This window comes from Xiphophorus maculatus, chromosome 22 (genome assembly GCF_002775205.1).
Source record: "Xiphophorus maculatus strain JP 163 A chromosome 22, X_maculatus-5.0-male, whole genome shotgun sequence".
NCBI lineage: Eukaryota > Metazoa > Chordata > Actinopteri > Cyprinodontiformes > Poeciliidae > Xiphophorus > Xiphophorus maculatus.
Genome location: NC_036464.1, coordinates 24597917 through 24614403, shown reverse-complemented (window position 1 = coordinate 24614403; position 16487 = coordinate 24597917). Strand labels below are relative to the sequence as shown.

General features: G+C 39.4%; 1 protein-coding gene across 2 annotated transcripts; it reads right to left on the bottom strand.

The window, feature by feature from the left end:
- Positions 1-844: 844 nt before the first annotated feature.
- On the bottom strand, positions 845-16041 carry LOC102228685 (pituitary homeobox 3). 2 transcript variants are annotated; one of them, XM_023327989.1, is made up of 4 exons: positions 15904-16041; positions 9990-10107; positions 6417-6622; positions 845-3069 (listed from the first exon to the last, which is right to left on the bottom strand). In XM_023327989.1, the coding sequence occupies exons 2-4, from the start codon at positions 10096-10098 to the stop codon at positions 2500-2502; spliced, it is 885 nt and encodes a 294-aa protein (XP_023183757.1). In that variant the 5' UTR covers positions 10099-10107; positions 15904-16041; the 3' UTR covers positions 845-2499. The 2 variants fall into 2 exon arrangements, with proteins under 2 accessions (XP_023183757.1, XP_023183758.1); XM_023327990.1 differs by lacking the exon at positions 15904-16041 and having other exon boundaries at positions 9990-11105.
- Between the last annotated feature and the right edge of the window lie 446 nt (positions 16042-16487).

Below are 16487 nucleotides of genomic sequence, written 5' to 3'. Positions count from 1 at the left end.
CTGTAAAACATGCAGGGCAGTGTGCTTTGAGGTCAATGGTTGAAAAGCACTGCTCACTGCCAACTGACTCTAAATTGGGGGGGAAAGAGTTCAGACTAGATTTGGACTTGACCCTCAAAGACTTGAGAATTAACTGTGGCTCTCTGGCTGCCGTCGCTAGGAAACACAGTTCAATACTTTTCACTAAAGCACCTGGGGAACTCTACAGCACATGCCAGATTTCTTTTTGTCAATTTTAGTTAATCGTTTAATTCTATTCAGACAAAAATCCTCCTCAGAAAATTAGTTCAGTTGGAAGGTTAACCCTTTTTTTTAATTAAGCGGTATTACTCTTTTTTTTTTTTTATCATAAAGATCTCAGCAAGTAAAGTACAACTCTGATCCCAAGTTAAGTAGCACAGGGCTGGGGGGTTAGTCTGCCTTACCTTTTCATTTTGTACACAGATGAATGTGTTAGTTGTCAACCCAATCAGAATATAATAACATTTTCAGATGACACAGTTATTCTGAGTCTTCTAACAGACAATCCCGACAGTCACAAATCTACAGCAACTGCGCGATGCTATCATGTCAATATGGACCTGACTCTCTGAGGAATGTTTCCAGTGCTTTGCTGATTCTGTGCCACGATCAGGATTACGGCAATTCTGAAGGCAAAAGACCCGGTCCTAGCAAGGTGTACCTAATAAAGTGGCCAGTGAGTGCATAAAGTCCAGAAAGCTACAGTTTAGGGAACACTGTGAGAACAAGTACTAACGTTCTCGTCCTGATTAACACATGCAGTATTCTCACTTTTTGGTAAATGTTCAAAAAATAAAAATAAAAGATTCATTTCCCAAGGAAGTAATAATAAATACTTGCATTTTAATAGGACTTTACAGGACCTTTTTGCCTGGACATAGAGATTCTTTTTTTAACCAATGTTTATTTCTGTGATTTCATAAGATGCACATCCACCCCCCCAAAAAAGAACAACAAAAAACATACCAAAGGGTAAGTACATTGGTAAGGAATGATAAGTACAAGGATAAAATGGTAACAGTGCAATGCAGAGAGACGAAGGGGTGAAGGAACATAGTAACCTGGAGCTGTCTAGAGTTTTTTAGCTGTAATGGGACGCTCTGTTTAATTGGATAGTCTACTTGTAGTTCATGGAAACATTTCCTTTACTTATTTTTGATGAGACAACGCAAGCAACACCAGGATAAAAGCTTGTATTTTTAAATGTTTGCTTCGCATTCTTACATACATTTTTACGGCCATGGACCAGGAACAAATTTCTATACTAAATGGCTTTTCAGAGTTTTGCTTGAAAATTTTGCTCGTGTACTGAATACAGCGTGTATTTAAATAGATAACTTTCTATTTAAAATTACAGACTCGTGTTCACTTTCAAGACTTCTCAAACTCCAGAGTTCCCCATGAGGACCTGCAGGGTAAAACCATTTTTTTTACTTTTTTTTTTTTTTTTTGCAATTCTAGTTTCTAAATACTGTGCACATAGAATGTTTATCTATGGTCCTTACTAGGTTTCTGTCATACGATACCATATTCATACCCCGGACAGATTTAGCGTTAAAAGTAATATTCCAAGTATAATTTAGCCAACATGTTTTTCGGACTCAAAATAATATCAGTATTTGATATTATTGATAATATTATACTATTATTTTGTTTTCCACCCAGAATCCCATCTTGAATCTGAGGAGAGCGAGCTAAAAATATTTGGTGACAGCATGGAGACTTTCCCACTCCAAAGACTTGGAGCGCTTTGCTAAAGATAAATTATCCAAATACCTGTGAACACGTGAAAAACTGCTGGTCAGATATTACAGGAGAAAGTTAGACTGCTGCATTGCCAATTATGATTTTTCCTTCAATCATTAAGAAACATAGAAATAATTTTGGAAATGCCTTTTTAATATAATTTAAACAAAAACAGATCAAATTTTAATATTCATAGTCCCTTCACATTGTCTACATTTGGACAGAAGTAAGGTTCTTGGTTGAATAAAACACTTGTGTCTAATTTTGCCAGGGGTATGAATAACTTGGGGCTCATTATATATATTCACAGAAAGCAGGAAAACAAATTGCTGGCTTTGAAACCACAAGCCCACTTTCTGTGAGAGCTCTGCTCTGTTAGCATCTTGGGTTTTCTTACCCAAGATGCTAACAACCAGTCCAACAGTTCACTTATCCGTGATTTCTGTTATTTCTCTCATCATGCAGTTCAAAAGAAGGAAAATCAAATCCTCCTCTTTAAAACTAGCTTGAAAATGCTCGATCAGTTCTGCAACTGTGGTCAATCCGCAGAAGAAACAGCGGTCCATCTGTGGAGTCCCATTTGTTGGTCTTGACTGTGACTCGATTGATGGTTAACCATCAGGACACAAACTGACCTGCTGCACCACCAGCGGCTTAGAGATGGAACTGGAGAGATGAGAATTCAGAGTGGCGGTGGGCTTTACAGCTGGTTTGTAAAGTCATATGTGGAGTTCATACAGGCCGGTCCACAGCATACTGGCAGGGGCTTAGGTTGGACACGGTGTTCTGCACCGCTGGATAGGCGAAGTTGGTGTGCTGCTTTGCTTTAAGCCGTAGGCTAGCCAAGCTGGAATTGCAGGTGTCTCTGTACATGTAGGGGCTGGCTGTGGTGGCGTAGGGGCATGTGGCTGCAGTCACCGCTACAGAGTTGAGCGCTGTGGGGCTGTTGAGGTTATTGATGTTCCCCAGGTTGTTTAGCCCGGCAGCAGGGACTCCAGTTACAGCCGAGGGCACCATGCTAGAGGGCATGTTCATGGAGGAGATGGAACTTGTAGGCGAGAACATAGGCTGGGTTGACAGGGGCGTTACATTCATTGAGTTAAAGAATGGGAAGCTTTTGGCAGACAGCGGGCTGCTTGCTAGCCCTTTGGCTGCCCAGTTATTGTAGGAGTAGCCTGTGTACATTTCATCATACGGCTGCATGAGTCCATTGAACTGGGCGCCAAAGCCATTTTTACACAACTCTGCCTGCTGGTTCCTTTCCCTTTTTCTCCACTTTGCACGGCGGTTTTTAAACCATACCTGAAGCATAGGAAGAAAGACAATCATATGTTTGTGCAAACAATTTAGTTGCAGTAAACTCTGAGCAATAGAGTAAATGTCTTATCAAAACATCAAGTTCTATTGTCTCATTAGAAAGGAAACAAACTCAAATCAAAGGTTGCTCCATTACATCAAAGTTAGGTGTTTTCTGGCAGTTTTATCTACAATATGCCTTACTTTAGCAAAGAGATGACTTTGTGATCATATTTACTGAGGAAAGGAATTCAATCCCTGAGTAACAGGCTTGAATACAAGATGCAAAGAGAACCATAAAATAAAACAAGTGTGTTTTAGTCCTGCTTTTACTCAAGAGTGTAATTTATTACCTACTAAAGAAGCACGCTTGATTGTATGTAAATTGAAGATTTTTAATGTTCTTTGAAAGATAATTTTGTTCTGTGCAAACATGGAGATGAGGTCACCAGCTATGATAATATGGTAAAAAATTATTAGAGTGCAGTTATACTGGATTTAACGGTGAACACCTTTTGGCCTGGGTGAAGGGGTCCCTCACCTTCATTCACTTTATGAATTTGATGTTGGCACGTAAGACAAAATTTCAGGAAAAAATGAACAAGTTTCTTCCAATTATTTCCTTCTTGAAACAGTCTGAAGTCAATAAAGTCTAATTCTAAAAAAAGATCCAGCCAGAGCAACTTAAGCCCACTCTCATGATTCCAGTATTACTGTGTGCACACGGGTAAAGACATAATGATCCCACAAATTAAGATGAAATGTACGATCAAACAGTATTAATCAGACCTTATTGAAACTAATCAGTCACTTATTTAGATAGTGGAATCTAAATGAAAGTCATGTCAGAGAAGGGCAATCTTCAAATTTGTAATTTTATGGTCTATTATCTGCGGGATATTAATTTCATCAAACCTTTGGTTAAAATTTCAAAGGAACAAAATAGATCTTAGGGAAAGTTCATCTGTGGGTAAATTCATGGAAAACTTTGCTCTAACTTTTATATCGAAGATAAACAAGATTAAATGCTTTGCATTTGGAGTCATTCCAATAATTTATATTAATAAAAAAAAAGGTCAAAAAAGGAGGCATATATATCATACACACTTATCCCATTGGGGTGCTGGTGCCTATTTCCAGTGGTCAATGGGAGAGAGGCGGGGTCCCCCTGGACAGGTCGCCAGTCCATCGCAGCAGCATGTGTGTGTGTGTGTGGGGGGGGGGGGGGTGCGTGTGTGTGTGTGTATAAATGAGCAGAACAAGGCTGGAATCAAAAGGCGCTTTTGTCCTTGAATGCATCATGGCACTGTGTTCTCTACAATACTTTGCATTTGATTTTAGTAGCAAATCATTGCCTGGAGGTGTACGCAATTTGTCTCTGAACAATGTTTGCATGTTCATGTTAACAAAGTCCAAAGCACTCTCCCTCTTGGGAATAGGTGAGAAACCAAATGTATTCACATTTCTCAATGCTGGATTATAACCAGATGGTAATTAGAGCTTCATATTGTGAGAAAAACTTACAGCGAGATATAAAACAAATACGAAGGCAAATTATTGAAAACTTAATTATGCTGTTTTACCAGCTGGTCAGAAGTTTAAAGGCTAAAGCCCACAAAACCCTAACAGTGTCAAAAAAAAGATTTAATAGTGATAAGATAGATAAGATAAGATAAATCTTTATTGTCATTGTCAAGCAGGCACTGTTCTAGTTTATCAGTCCAAAAATTCATGATGGATGTTTCCAGCAGTCTGGAAGGGAATGCTGCCTCGTGCTGCTTTAGTGTGGAATTCATCCCATCCATCTATATTACACACTTATCCCTAGTGAGGTTGCAAGGGGTTCTGGTGCCTATCTCCAGCGGTCAACAGGCGAGAGGCGGGGTCACCCTGGACAGGTCGCCAGTCCATCGCAGGGCAACACACAAGACAGACGGGACTAACAACCATGCACACACACTCATACCTAAGGAGAATTTAGACAGACCAGTCAACCTGACAGTCATGTTTCTGGACTGTGGGAGGAAGCTGGAGTACCCGGAGAGAACCCACTCCTGCACAGGAGAACATGCAAACTCCATGCAGAAAGACCCCAGGCCGGGATTTGAACCTAGGAGGAACTCGCTCCCATTTTTGTAAATCTCTTATGTTTATCCTTCCCTAAACATTTTCCTCAGGATTAAAACCAGGAGAACATGTAGGGTGGTACATAAGAAGAAAATTGTTTCCCTGGATAAAGTTGTTATGAACTTCTGCGTTCATAACACAGAAGTCAAGCAAAGTTAATGTATTTCACAGGGATGCCTGCTGCAGCATCTCCCTGTAGCTGTTTTTGATGTCCCTGCACAACCTGAATCAGAAAGCTCTGCAGATCATGACAAAGCATCCTCCACTGTGTCTTGTACAAACTCTATCTACTGGGACTTCCTTGTTATGCCAGTAACATTGCAAGCCATCAGGAACGTCCATATTCTACCTTTCACTGTCCCATACTTGGTACTCCCTTACACAGTTCAAACACAATGAAGTTTTTAAAGTTTGCTCAAAATTTGCATGACAATGGGATAGAAACATAGCTAATGACTGTATGTGTAATGTAAACAGGCTTCCCCATGATCATAACATTTCTCCATTTAATCAATTATATAGGTCTGAGGATTGAGGGTTTTCATTATCTGGAATTCATAACTAACAATGTTAGTTATGAATTCATTCTAATAAACTCTCATTCTCAGAGATTTATTACACACTCTGAGTAGTGAATGAGTCTAACGTTTAGAATTCAATTACTAAAATAAAGGAACTGTTCAATTTTATTCTAATTTCCAGAGATGGACCTTTTATGTTTTTGAATGAATAAGGAAATAAGCCAGAATACCACAAAGAGGGGAATATACTCTTTTGTAATCCAGGATAATCAACCTAGATCACACATGTGTTGATATCATGATATGTATGTACAACCGACTACCCTCAGTGAGTCCAGATTTTGTGATATAAGCTTTGGTTGAAGTTAAATCTCCCAGTGCAACTGTGCCATATTTTCAGAGGAGAAACATTTGTCTGCCTCAGATCACGACTGTAACACAGTCAACACAATCGAGAGTCATGTTGAAAGCACCACGCGACACTGTCCAGTGTCGGACCGACTGACATGCTGACCTTTTTTTTAAAATGTCCTGCAGTTTAAATTGACCCAGTGTTCTTGCAAGATCCAAACACGCTTACGTGTTTTAATATAGCTAATGTAACATAAAAACAAACAAAAAACATACAGAACTCGGTTTCCTATTCCAATGAGATAAGAGCGACTGTGTGTGTGTGTGTGTGTGTGTGTGTGTGTGTGTACCCACCCTGACCCGAGCCTCAGTGAGGTTGGTCCACACAGCGATCTCTTCTCTTGTGCTCATGTCTGGGTAGCGGTTTCTCTGGAAGGTGGCTTCCAGCTCCTGGAGCTGCTGGCTGGTGAAGTGAGTCCTTTGCCGCCGCTGCTTCTTCTTCAGAGAGCCATCTTCAACACCTGACTCATCCAACTTGGTCTGCTGGGATTTCTCAGTGTCTGCAGATAAACAGGTGCTATCATTGTTATCAGTTTCTCTCTGTGTGTGTTTTTCTTTGCATTGTATTTATATAACACATGTTAAGAAGAATTTATAGGTGTACATTGGCAAGGAGTTGGGAATTATTCTGGTGCTGCATGTCCAGTTGTTATCTGCAATTGTCATTATTACTATTATCTATAGATTTTCTTGTCTTGTTATGAGTTAGTTTGATTAAATAAGTGTTCACTTCTTTCTACTCCTCAAGCATAAAAGTCGTGGTAAGCTAATTATTTTTGTTCTTGGTGATGCACGCACATCCGTACTGACTGCTTTTTTCTCTTGTTTTTAAAAACCTGTTTGAAATAAATCAGACAATTGCTGTACAGAATGGTAAGCAACAAAACTAACGTTTGAAAAATATTGCTAAAACACAGAACAGGGCCTCGCTAGCCCATAGTTTGCCAAATTAAAACAATCCTCTTTCTTTGTTGGCATGTTTGTGATGGCAGATCAACGTTTTCAGCCACAGTTCACTGGAAATCTGTCGAATCTGACCACTGAGTAGATTGCAGATGTCTGAAAACTCACTAAAACGTCCGGCCATTTTTCTCATTTACAACTTTTGCCACTGACTGACATGGTGGACATTTATTGGCAGACCTCAAGCGAGATGGAATATTAAATGTGTGTTTCATGCTCAGTAATATATTATTTTATAATGTGCTAAAATGTCATCAGAAAATTATATACTTTATAGTTGGTGTTCAGGTATTCATTTTCCAATCTTTCAATAATACATAATTATCAAGTGATATTTTCAAATCTCCTGTCCACTTGAAACATTTTTTAACTGAAAAACACGACGGGCCGCTGGATGAATGACTGACCCAGCGCCCAACCACCGGACTTAGCAAGTTTTCTGGGGGAAACCTTTTATTAGTATGTTTAAATACAGAAAGACTGTTGCTAGAAGAGCAGTCAACACTTAAACTTTAGTGAAAAACATGAAACAAATAAGGTTCAAGTAATAATCAAGATGAAACTAATAAGTATAGAACTGCTGCTCTATAAATACCAAAAGCAATCTTACTCAATTTAAAAATGTATTATAGAATGATTGACTTCTATTGTGATTGCTTGAAGGTTTAACACTGCTATATAAATTAGTCTAACAAAGACAAATCCGATCTCTACTGGCCTGAAGAAAAGATAAAAACAAAAGCACTGGGTGTCACTGCACTTCAAGAAGATGTGCTTAAAGATTAGTGCATAATTCAAATGATCAAGTCAAAGTTCTTTGTATCTATACGTGCCACACCTCCATATAAATTTGCATGAAGCTCATAATCAACACACCCCAACCTCAGATGAATGAAAACATAATCTCTGTTCAAACAGCAACTCAAGTCCCTTCAGGCAAGAAACCGACAACCGTGATTGTGCTACAGTGCTAGGGAAACAAACGCAAACAATTATTACATGCAAAGCGGATCTGATGCTGCGGCCGACTGCGTTTTCTCCCCAGCAGAGTTGGTTTAAAGGTCTGCTGAATGTTATGTCTGCCTGGGCTCCTCACTGCCAGATCAAACTCATGCAATTTGAGGACCTTACGGAAAGACGTGAATTTAGCTGGCTAGCTAATCCCGTGGATCAGGCCTTTGTGACCGGGGCAGGTTGGGTTCTGTTTGGTGACGGCTTAGGTCTCTGGGAGCAGTTCAAAATGATCAACTGGGTTTAAAAGGAAGCTCCACGGGGCCACCAGCAAAACCAATAAGGGCCAGGCTGAGGCTGTTATCTGGCAGTAAACTGACACTGGTAAGCTGTCACTTAAGTCTATAACACAGCACAGAGGAAAGGACTGGCCTTTCAGAGTGATGTTCTAATGAACAATGGGACCAGTTTGACTAACAATGTGCCAGAAGGAAGAAGGCTATACTCCAGCTCTGTGCATCGGATTATTTTAAGCAGAAAATTCACTTCAGCAAAGTATTAAAATCGTCACCTTTCAACACCTGGGAAGACAGAAAAGATCTCAAGCTAACAAAACTGCTGCAAATAAAAGAAGTCAATTTATTTTTATTTCAGGAAGAAAACAATAATCACATGTCAGATGATTCAGTCAAGGCTTAGCAGGTGCAGCACTCCTCTTAAGACATAAGTTACATTTAAGTTTGCGGTTTGTTTATCATTGTCCTGAAGAATTAAGTCTCAACTGAGAAATATTCTTCTCATAAATGAATGTCTCTTAACCGGAGTGTCTGTGATCAGTCGTTCGTTTTATTAAAAATAATTCTTTGTCTTGCAAAAACAAATCAATAAATAAATAGGTTACAAAAATCTTGTGAAACACAAATTACTTTAAAAAAATACTGTAGATATTTATATTTATTCCTCTTCCACAGACCTTGAAAGAAACTGAAGCCAACTTTTAACGCGCGTGGTCCACAAAGCCTGAGTTTCAATTAGAAAATATATTTTAGTTCAACATTTTTAAAAACGTTGTTAGACGTTATAATAAATCACCAAATCGTTTCTCCGAAAGAAATTTGTATAAATAAAAATACTCTTTGGAATAAATAAAAAAAAACTTCTGGTGCGCAAAATATAATTACACCTCGATCATTTAAAATGTGTCGTTTAAGAAAGTACCTAATTGGAAACAGGTGTTAACCGGTGGTTTGTGCATGTTTGCAGCTAAACTAAATGTTAAATACAGCAACCATTAAGGCTTGCGGCTCAATAAACAAAAGCTTCCTTAAAACAAGACGCATGGAGGCATTTTTTACTGCGTGTCTTTTAAATACTTTGACTAGTTAGAATGTTATAATCGTACTTCCTCCAAAGCGGTTTGCAAACAACGTTTATTATTTAAAACTTCATAAACAGACTGAGCCACAAAATCAGAAAATATATATAAATGTTTAAAATATTTGTTCTGATTACATCAGGAGACGTCATAGGTGTCTCTTTCTTTTCTGTTTGTAAGGTCCACGTGTCGGTTCACGGTGATCGGTTAAGCGCCACCGATACGAGCTGCCGGTTGATTAATCAGCGCACCGTGAACCGGCGGGCCCCGGGAACCGGCGGGCCCCGGGAACCGGCGGGGCCCGTCACGGTGCCACGGACTGAGGCTTCGCAGGGAGAGCGACACAATAAACTATGACATTTTAAAAAAAAATTAAAAATCACAAAACTGGGGTTAAATATTCATAAATGTTATGACATATATGCTTATTGAAGAAAACTGTTTAGACCAAGGAAGTTAAGTAATTAAAAATGAAACGGTTTCGTTCAGAGCAGTCCAAAAAAAAAAAAAAAAAAAAAAAAAGACGAAATGTTCTGATCCATATATCCAGGAAGAGACGGACAGATGTGCTGACTAACCGCTTTGGTCCTGGCCTTTACATCCCGACTCGTGCTGCGGTGTTCCGGAGTCAGAGAGAGACAGCGCCGGGCTGCGGGTCTCACTGTCTGTCAGCAGGTTAAAATCCATCACCAGGCTCTATGCACACACACACACACACACACACACACACACACACACACACACACATGGAGGAGAGACATGTCATAAATAGGTTAATATTCCCAGGTCACATTTAACACAGGCGCTGTGATCCTCAAATCAGAGAGAAACTCACTTCATTGTTAAACACTTAGTACCATTTTGTGTGTTTTTTTTTTAAATTGATTTTTTTAAATTTTATTTCATGCAGTCTAACCTTTCCTGTTTTGAAGGTGTGAAGGATTTTACAGCTCACTGTTTTCCAGTGTGTCTTAACATTGTAGAAATTCAGACTTTTACATAAACATCAGAGAAGGCTTTACAGAAAACTCTTGTAATTAGACTTCGTAGTTGCAGTTGTAGTTATAGGTCACCTTAGAAACTTAGCAGAATTGCATCTATTTTCAAATCTCTCAAATGTAATGAAAATCATTTTGCAGTGCATTTTATACATGCGAGACTTTTTTTAAACAATTTTTTTTACTCTTTGTGGTGTTGTTGCAATAAAATCCCGTAAATCAACAATATCTCCATTTTGTGTTGCGCTTCATCTGTCAGTAGCTTCCATCGTGTGTCTATTTTTTTCCATGTGTGTGGCGGTTGTGAGTCTTTACAAGAGGTTGACACAAGCAGCTGGACGAAGCCCCTGTCCTGCGCACTGGGTCTATTTTGGAATGTGAGACGAGCTACAAAAAAAAAAGCCTCACAATGACATTTTAGTCTAATTTCAGACTTGCGGGGGTGAAAGCATTGTCTCCCACGCTGCGGCTGATTTGCCCCGTGATCAGTTAGCGCTTTGGCAGTGTTGATGGAAAGCATGAGCCATCCAGATCTGCCAAAAGCCACGAGAGGTTCGGGATGCGATGCAAATAAAGCCAACGTGTTGACAGCAGAAACAGATTTAACCAGACGCATTGGCACGCTTGAGCAACTTCGCAAGTCCAACTGGCAAAGCAAGATGATGGAAAAACCCAGAATAATAAAAAATCAAAAAGGCATCTAACTGTTTGGCCTTATTTTCATTATATATATATATATATATATATATATATATATATATATATATATATATATATATATATATATATAATAAACCAATTTGTAAATTGGTTTATTTGAAGCACAAATATATATATATATATATATATATATATATATATATATATATATATATATATTTTTTTTTTTTTTTTTTTTTTTTCATTTCCAGTGGCCTCAGTATGAAAGCAGAAGTAATGCTGTGATAGTCTCCGTCTGGGCAGAGCTGGACAGCCAGCTGGTCACTGCCGGTCTCCGTATTGTTACAGATGTTATAGATTTTATGTGTGCGATTGTATTGTCTGATAAACCTGTTTTGGGAAGCTGCATGCACACACACACACACACACGCACACACACCTACCCTCTTCATGTTTCCCTGCCATCTCTTATCTATCATGCCAGCTCTTTGTATTTTGGTTACATGAGCCTTTGTGATGATTTGTACACAAAACGCACAACAGCAACACACTGACTCCAGTACTCAGAGGAAACTATATACCCTCTGACAGCCACTGTCACCTTCTCCCTAATGAGCCACTTTACCTTGCAGTTGACATAGATCACACTGAGTATGTATTGTTATACATATGTAAAAAAATAAAAAAATAAGCAATGCTTAATTGATTGTCATCAAGACATTAATAGCTGAGTTTACAGATAGTCGTGTTTTTATCATTTCTTTTTAAATGAAAGTCAGACAAATCAGTTTTCATTAGATCAGCATCATGATACTGAGATCTTCTGTAGAATCTCCAGCCTCCACCTATAGACTCCAAGATTTCCCTCAGTGTATTATAAGCCTGGCGGACCACCAGGCTTTACTTGTGCCCCCACCAGGCTTAGCATTGTTAATTGATTCGTTTTTGGGTTATTTTAATGATTGCTTCTTTTTTTTTTTAAGACTTTGTAGTTGATGTTCAGGTATTAATCTTCCAGTCTTCCAAAAGTGCATAACTATCAAATGATATTTTCAAATGTCCTGTCGACTTTAAACATTTTTGAACTCAAACACACGGCCGGGTGGCTGGATGGTTGTCGTGGCGCAGTCTGGCTGTGACGCTGCTGCCCCAAGAGATGACGACAGAAGAGATGCGACACAACAACATCCTTATAGATCTACTCCAACATACTGCCACAATGCATTCACAATTCTAGAATTCTTTGTAAAGCAGCGTAGTTCTTTCACCAAATGAGCGCAACGTCCGAACGGCAGAAAACGAGACGTTTCCAACATTCGTCGAAAGTGTTCAGTGGACGAAAAAGGAAGAAAAGCGAGAAAACATTTGACCACCGTCTGGCTTAAATTTTGACGTGCAGGTGGCAAAAGGTTTCCACTTGAACGCCTCTCGGCTCCCACTTTATGTAGATTCCAACAAAATGACTTCCACTGAAGCACTGGTCCATCTTCTGACTTCTGTCTACTGACTCTAAACTTACAAATTATTTTAGCAGGTCATAAAGTCACTAATTTGAATGAATGTAAATTGGTTTATTTGAAGCACAAATTGAAAACAAATATCATTTTAACAGGGTTTTTTTACAAGACAAACAAATCCAATTCACATATGGGCTGATTCAGATTTAACTACATTAATTCCAATTCTACTACAATGCTGTCAGGTTTAGTTTGTTATTATCCCAGTTAATCAAAAAAGTTTTCTTTAGGAGGAATCCTGGAAAACTGCATGATATCAATGACTTTCCAGGCGTCCCGAGCGAGATTTGCTGAAGACTTTAAAGAAAAGGCCGTCATCTCAGATTTAAGAAAAATGGCCTTCTGCTGATGGATGGAGGTTTTTGTTGTATCATTTTGGGGGAAAGAAAGTAAGATTACTGAAAGGAAAACCACTGGATTAAGACTGAAAAAGAATTTCTACTTCAGAAAGATTTACCTTCCTGCCTCCAAGTAGCAAATATATCAATTGAAAAGGCTCAGTGACTAATGTTTGCATAATATATTAAAAGAATTACTGAGAACAAGTCTTTGTCTCAATTCAGATTTTGTTCATAGTGTCTGTGGATGGCGCAAGGTTTTCCGTTTGGACTCAATTTTACTTCTAAAAAAAAAAAAACAAGTACTGCTGTTGGAGGGGTTGTCTTTTATTGTTGGGGTTGGGGGGGGTGGGGGGGAGACCTGGGGGGCATTTCATAACTGAATAAAGAAAATCAGTCCACATGTTTATTGTGAAACCGTGCTTTTATATCAGAACAGTGCAGGAAGACCGTGGCTGACTGGCATTGCCGTCACAGAGGGGACTGGGGCCCCAGGCCCCTTTTAACCTAACACACTCCTCAGGAGATGACGTCATGTTTCCGAAATCGGGAGCTCTCCTCCCTCGGCGGGCCCAGACAGCTGACACTGTGCTCAGCTACCGCTCAGGGCCCCTCTGTGGAGAGGAGTGCGCTTTTACAGGGCCCCGGCTATTGCCTGGGGGGGCACTTTATGAGGCCCTGGAAAAACAACCCCTCTTTCCCCCCCCCACAACCTCAGGTGTGGACTGCGTGTCTAACTTTGATGTCGAGGTGCAGCGGAGGCTTTCATTTAAATACCGCCTATGATAATAACAAATAAATAGTAATGAGAAGCAGAAATCCTCTCCCTTTTTTTTTTCTTTTTTTTTTTTTCTCAGGAAATTGCCGGATCCATCTGGCGGCGCGGACGCATCCCGCTCGAACCCCCGGCACGCATCACTCCGGGAATTATTCATAAACGCGTCGAGAATTAATTCCCGGGATTAGGAGTTGATTAAGATGTGTGTCACTTTGCTGTCTGAGAACTTATTAAGGGCCTCCTCCAAGAGGCGGCAGATGGAATTCCAGACCAATGTTTGTAGATGTTAATTTCCACCCTGGTATAACATCTATTTGCATATGACTGAGGGACTGAGAAGGCCGAGGCAGTCCCGCGGCACAATCACCACAAGATAATTGTCTGTTCCGGGTAATAGGAGAACCTCTGCAGTGATTAACATGGAGCTCATCTCCATCTAGAATTTAAAACGATTCATCGAATAAAAAAAATAAAAAAACACTTATGTTGTTCATTTTGTAAGTGTAAAAAAATTGAATAATTCAGCCTCAACTCGTTAAGAGCATTTATTTATTTATTTTTATTTTTATTTTTTATTTATTTATTTTTTGCCAGGGTAAACAATAAGGTTTGTGATGATTTCTCATTTCATAATTTGACTTCTCTTTGGGCTCATTTTGTGAAGGAACCTATATTTAAAAAAAAACAAAAAAACATTGATTTCATTCAAAGTAGTTTCTATTAAATTAAGGGACTTTAAAAAAAAAATAATACAAAGATATCGGGGGGGGGGGGGGGGGGGGGGGGCACTGGAGAAATTCATGTTCAACCTAAATGAGTTTAACGGAGCTCAGTTTGGAATGAATCCGTTTATTTCTAGCAACAGGGTTTCTACAGTCAGTGTACAATTAGTTATTTTTTTGGCAATGAGATTTCAAGCCGACTAATAATAGGAGCCTGCCAGGGTTTATGCAGCATCCCGGTCGGCCTTCACGCACAGGACAGGCTGGTAACCAGTAAAGGAACATTTACATCCATCCCCTCAGGCCAAACGCTGACACGGATTAGACAAATCTCTGTCTCATACGTCCGGATTTGCTATTGGGCCTAAAGAGGCCATAAACTGAACGTCTCCAGAACCATGCAAATTGCTAAAATAACGACATGTTTTGTTTGTTTGTTTGTTTTACCAATTTTTTTTTTAACCCAAATTAAATTAATCAGACAACAGCTAGCTAAATATCTAAATAAATAAATAAATAAATACATATCTAAATCAATTAGTAAGGCTGTTATGAAACTTTAGGTTCAATGCAAACTGCGCTTTTCACATCCATTTACAAAAACCGTAGAGCTATTTATTAAGGATAAGAGTAGAGAAAAATGTTTTTATCTGACGTCAGACTGCGAGATTTAGCATATTATTATTATTATTATTATTAACACTACAACTACTACTACTACTACTACTACTAATAATAATAATAATAATAATAATAATAATAATCTTATTATTATTACTGTTGGCTAATTTAAAATTAACTGATATTTTGTGCCGCGTCAATTTGTGGCATAGTATATAACAAATGTAAGACTTAAGGTGTGTGTGTGTATGTGTGTGTGTGTGGGGGGGTGGGGGGGGGGGGTGGGGAGGGGGGTTGTCACCACAAACAACGGCAGCCTAAATGACATCGTCCTCCTCATATCAAAATATTTTTAACCATCCACAATATTTGTCTTTGTGCGCAAATCACAACAGTTTTGCAAGGGGCACAAGTTGCAAACACACAAACACACACACACGCCCACACACGCACACACACACACACACACACACACACACACACACACACACACACAAAAAAACATTCTGACTGCAATATGTAATTCCAGCGGACCCAAAAGCGGCTGTTGAGTTTTGTTTTTTTGTTTGTTTGTTTGTTTGTTATTGTTTTTTGCCAACAGTGAAAACGAGAAATGACTTGGCAAACACACGCGCGCGCAGCCTGATGCAGACTAAACGGACTGACCGGTCAGTTGAGCGAAAGTAGTTGTTCTCAGCTCAGACACGTAAACACGAAAACATACTGATGAACAAGGTGACGGACATAAAATAATAATAATAATAATAATAATAATAATAATAATAATAATAATAATAATAATAATAATAATAATAATAATAATAATAAAAAGGAGGGAAAGTGCGCTCGTGCACTTACGTGAACTGCCGGTCTGGCCAAATGAATCCGTGGAAAGGGCAAATAACTTTCTTTGTGCTGCTGGGTTTCCTGGCCTCGGCTTCGCTGGTGACGTGAACAAAAAGTTCCAAGATGCGGTATAATGTCAGGGAAAAGCGCCTGACAGCCAGCGACGTTCCTCTTCTCGTTGTTCCCTCAGTGCTGATCAACATGAAGCTGCGCAGGAGTGAGGCTCGATCCCCACTCAGAGCAGAGGGACGGAGGTGGGCGGGGGTTCACTTCATGTTAAATGTTGTGTGTGGCGTGCAGGTCCTGCTGAGGAAGGGACAGCCTTGTCTTTCTCTCTCCCTCTTTCTTGTTTTTGTCTCTCTTCGAGCTCGTAACACCACCGCCACGATTCTTCTCCCGTTACCTGTCCACGACCGTCTCCCTCCTCTCTTCTTCTGTCAGCCCTTCCATTTATTCATAGATGGTTGGTTAAACTGGGGGCCTTAAATAAAATCTAAAGAAAACAACAACAATCAGTGAATTTACTGCGAACCGCTCCAGTGACCATAGCAAGTGTAGTTGAGAATTAATTAATAAATGTCACATATTAATGCATG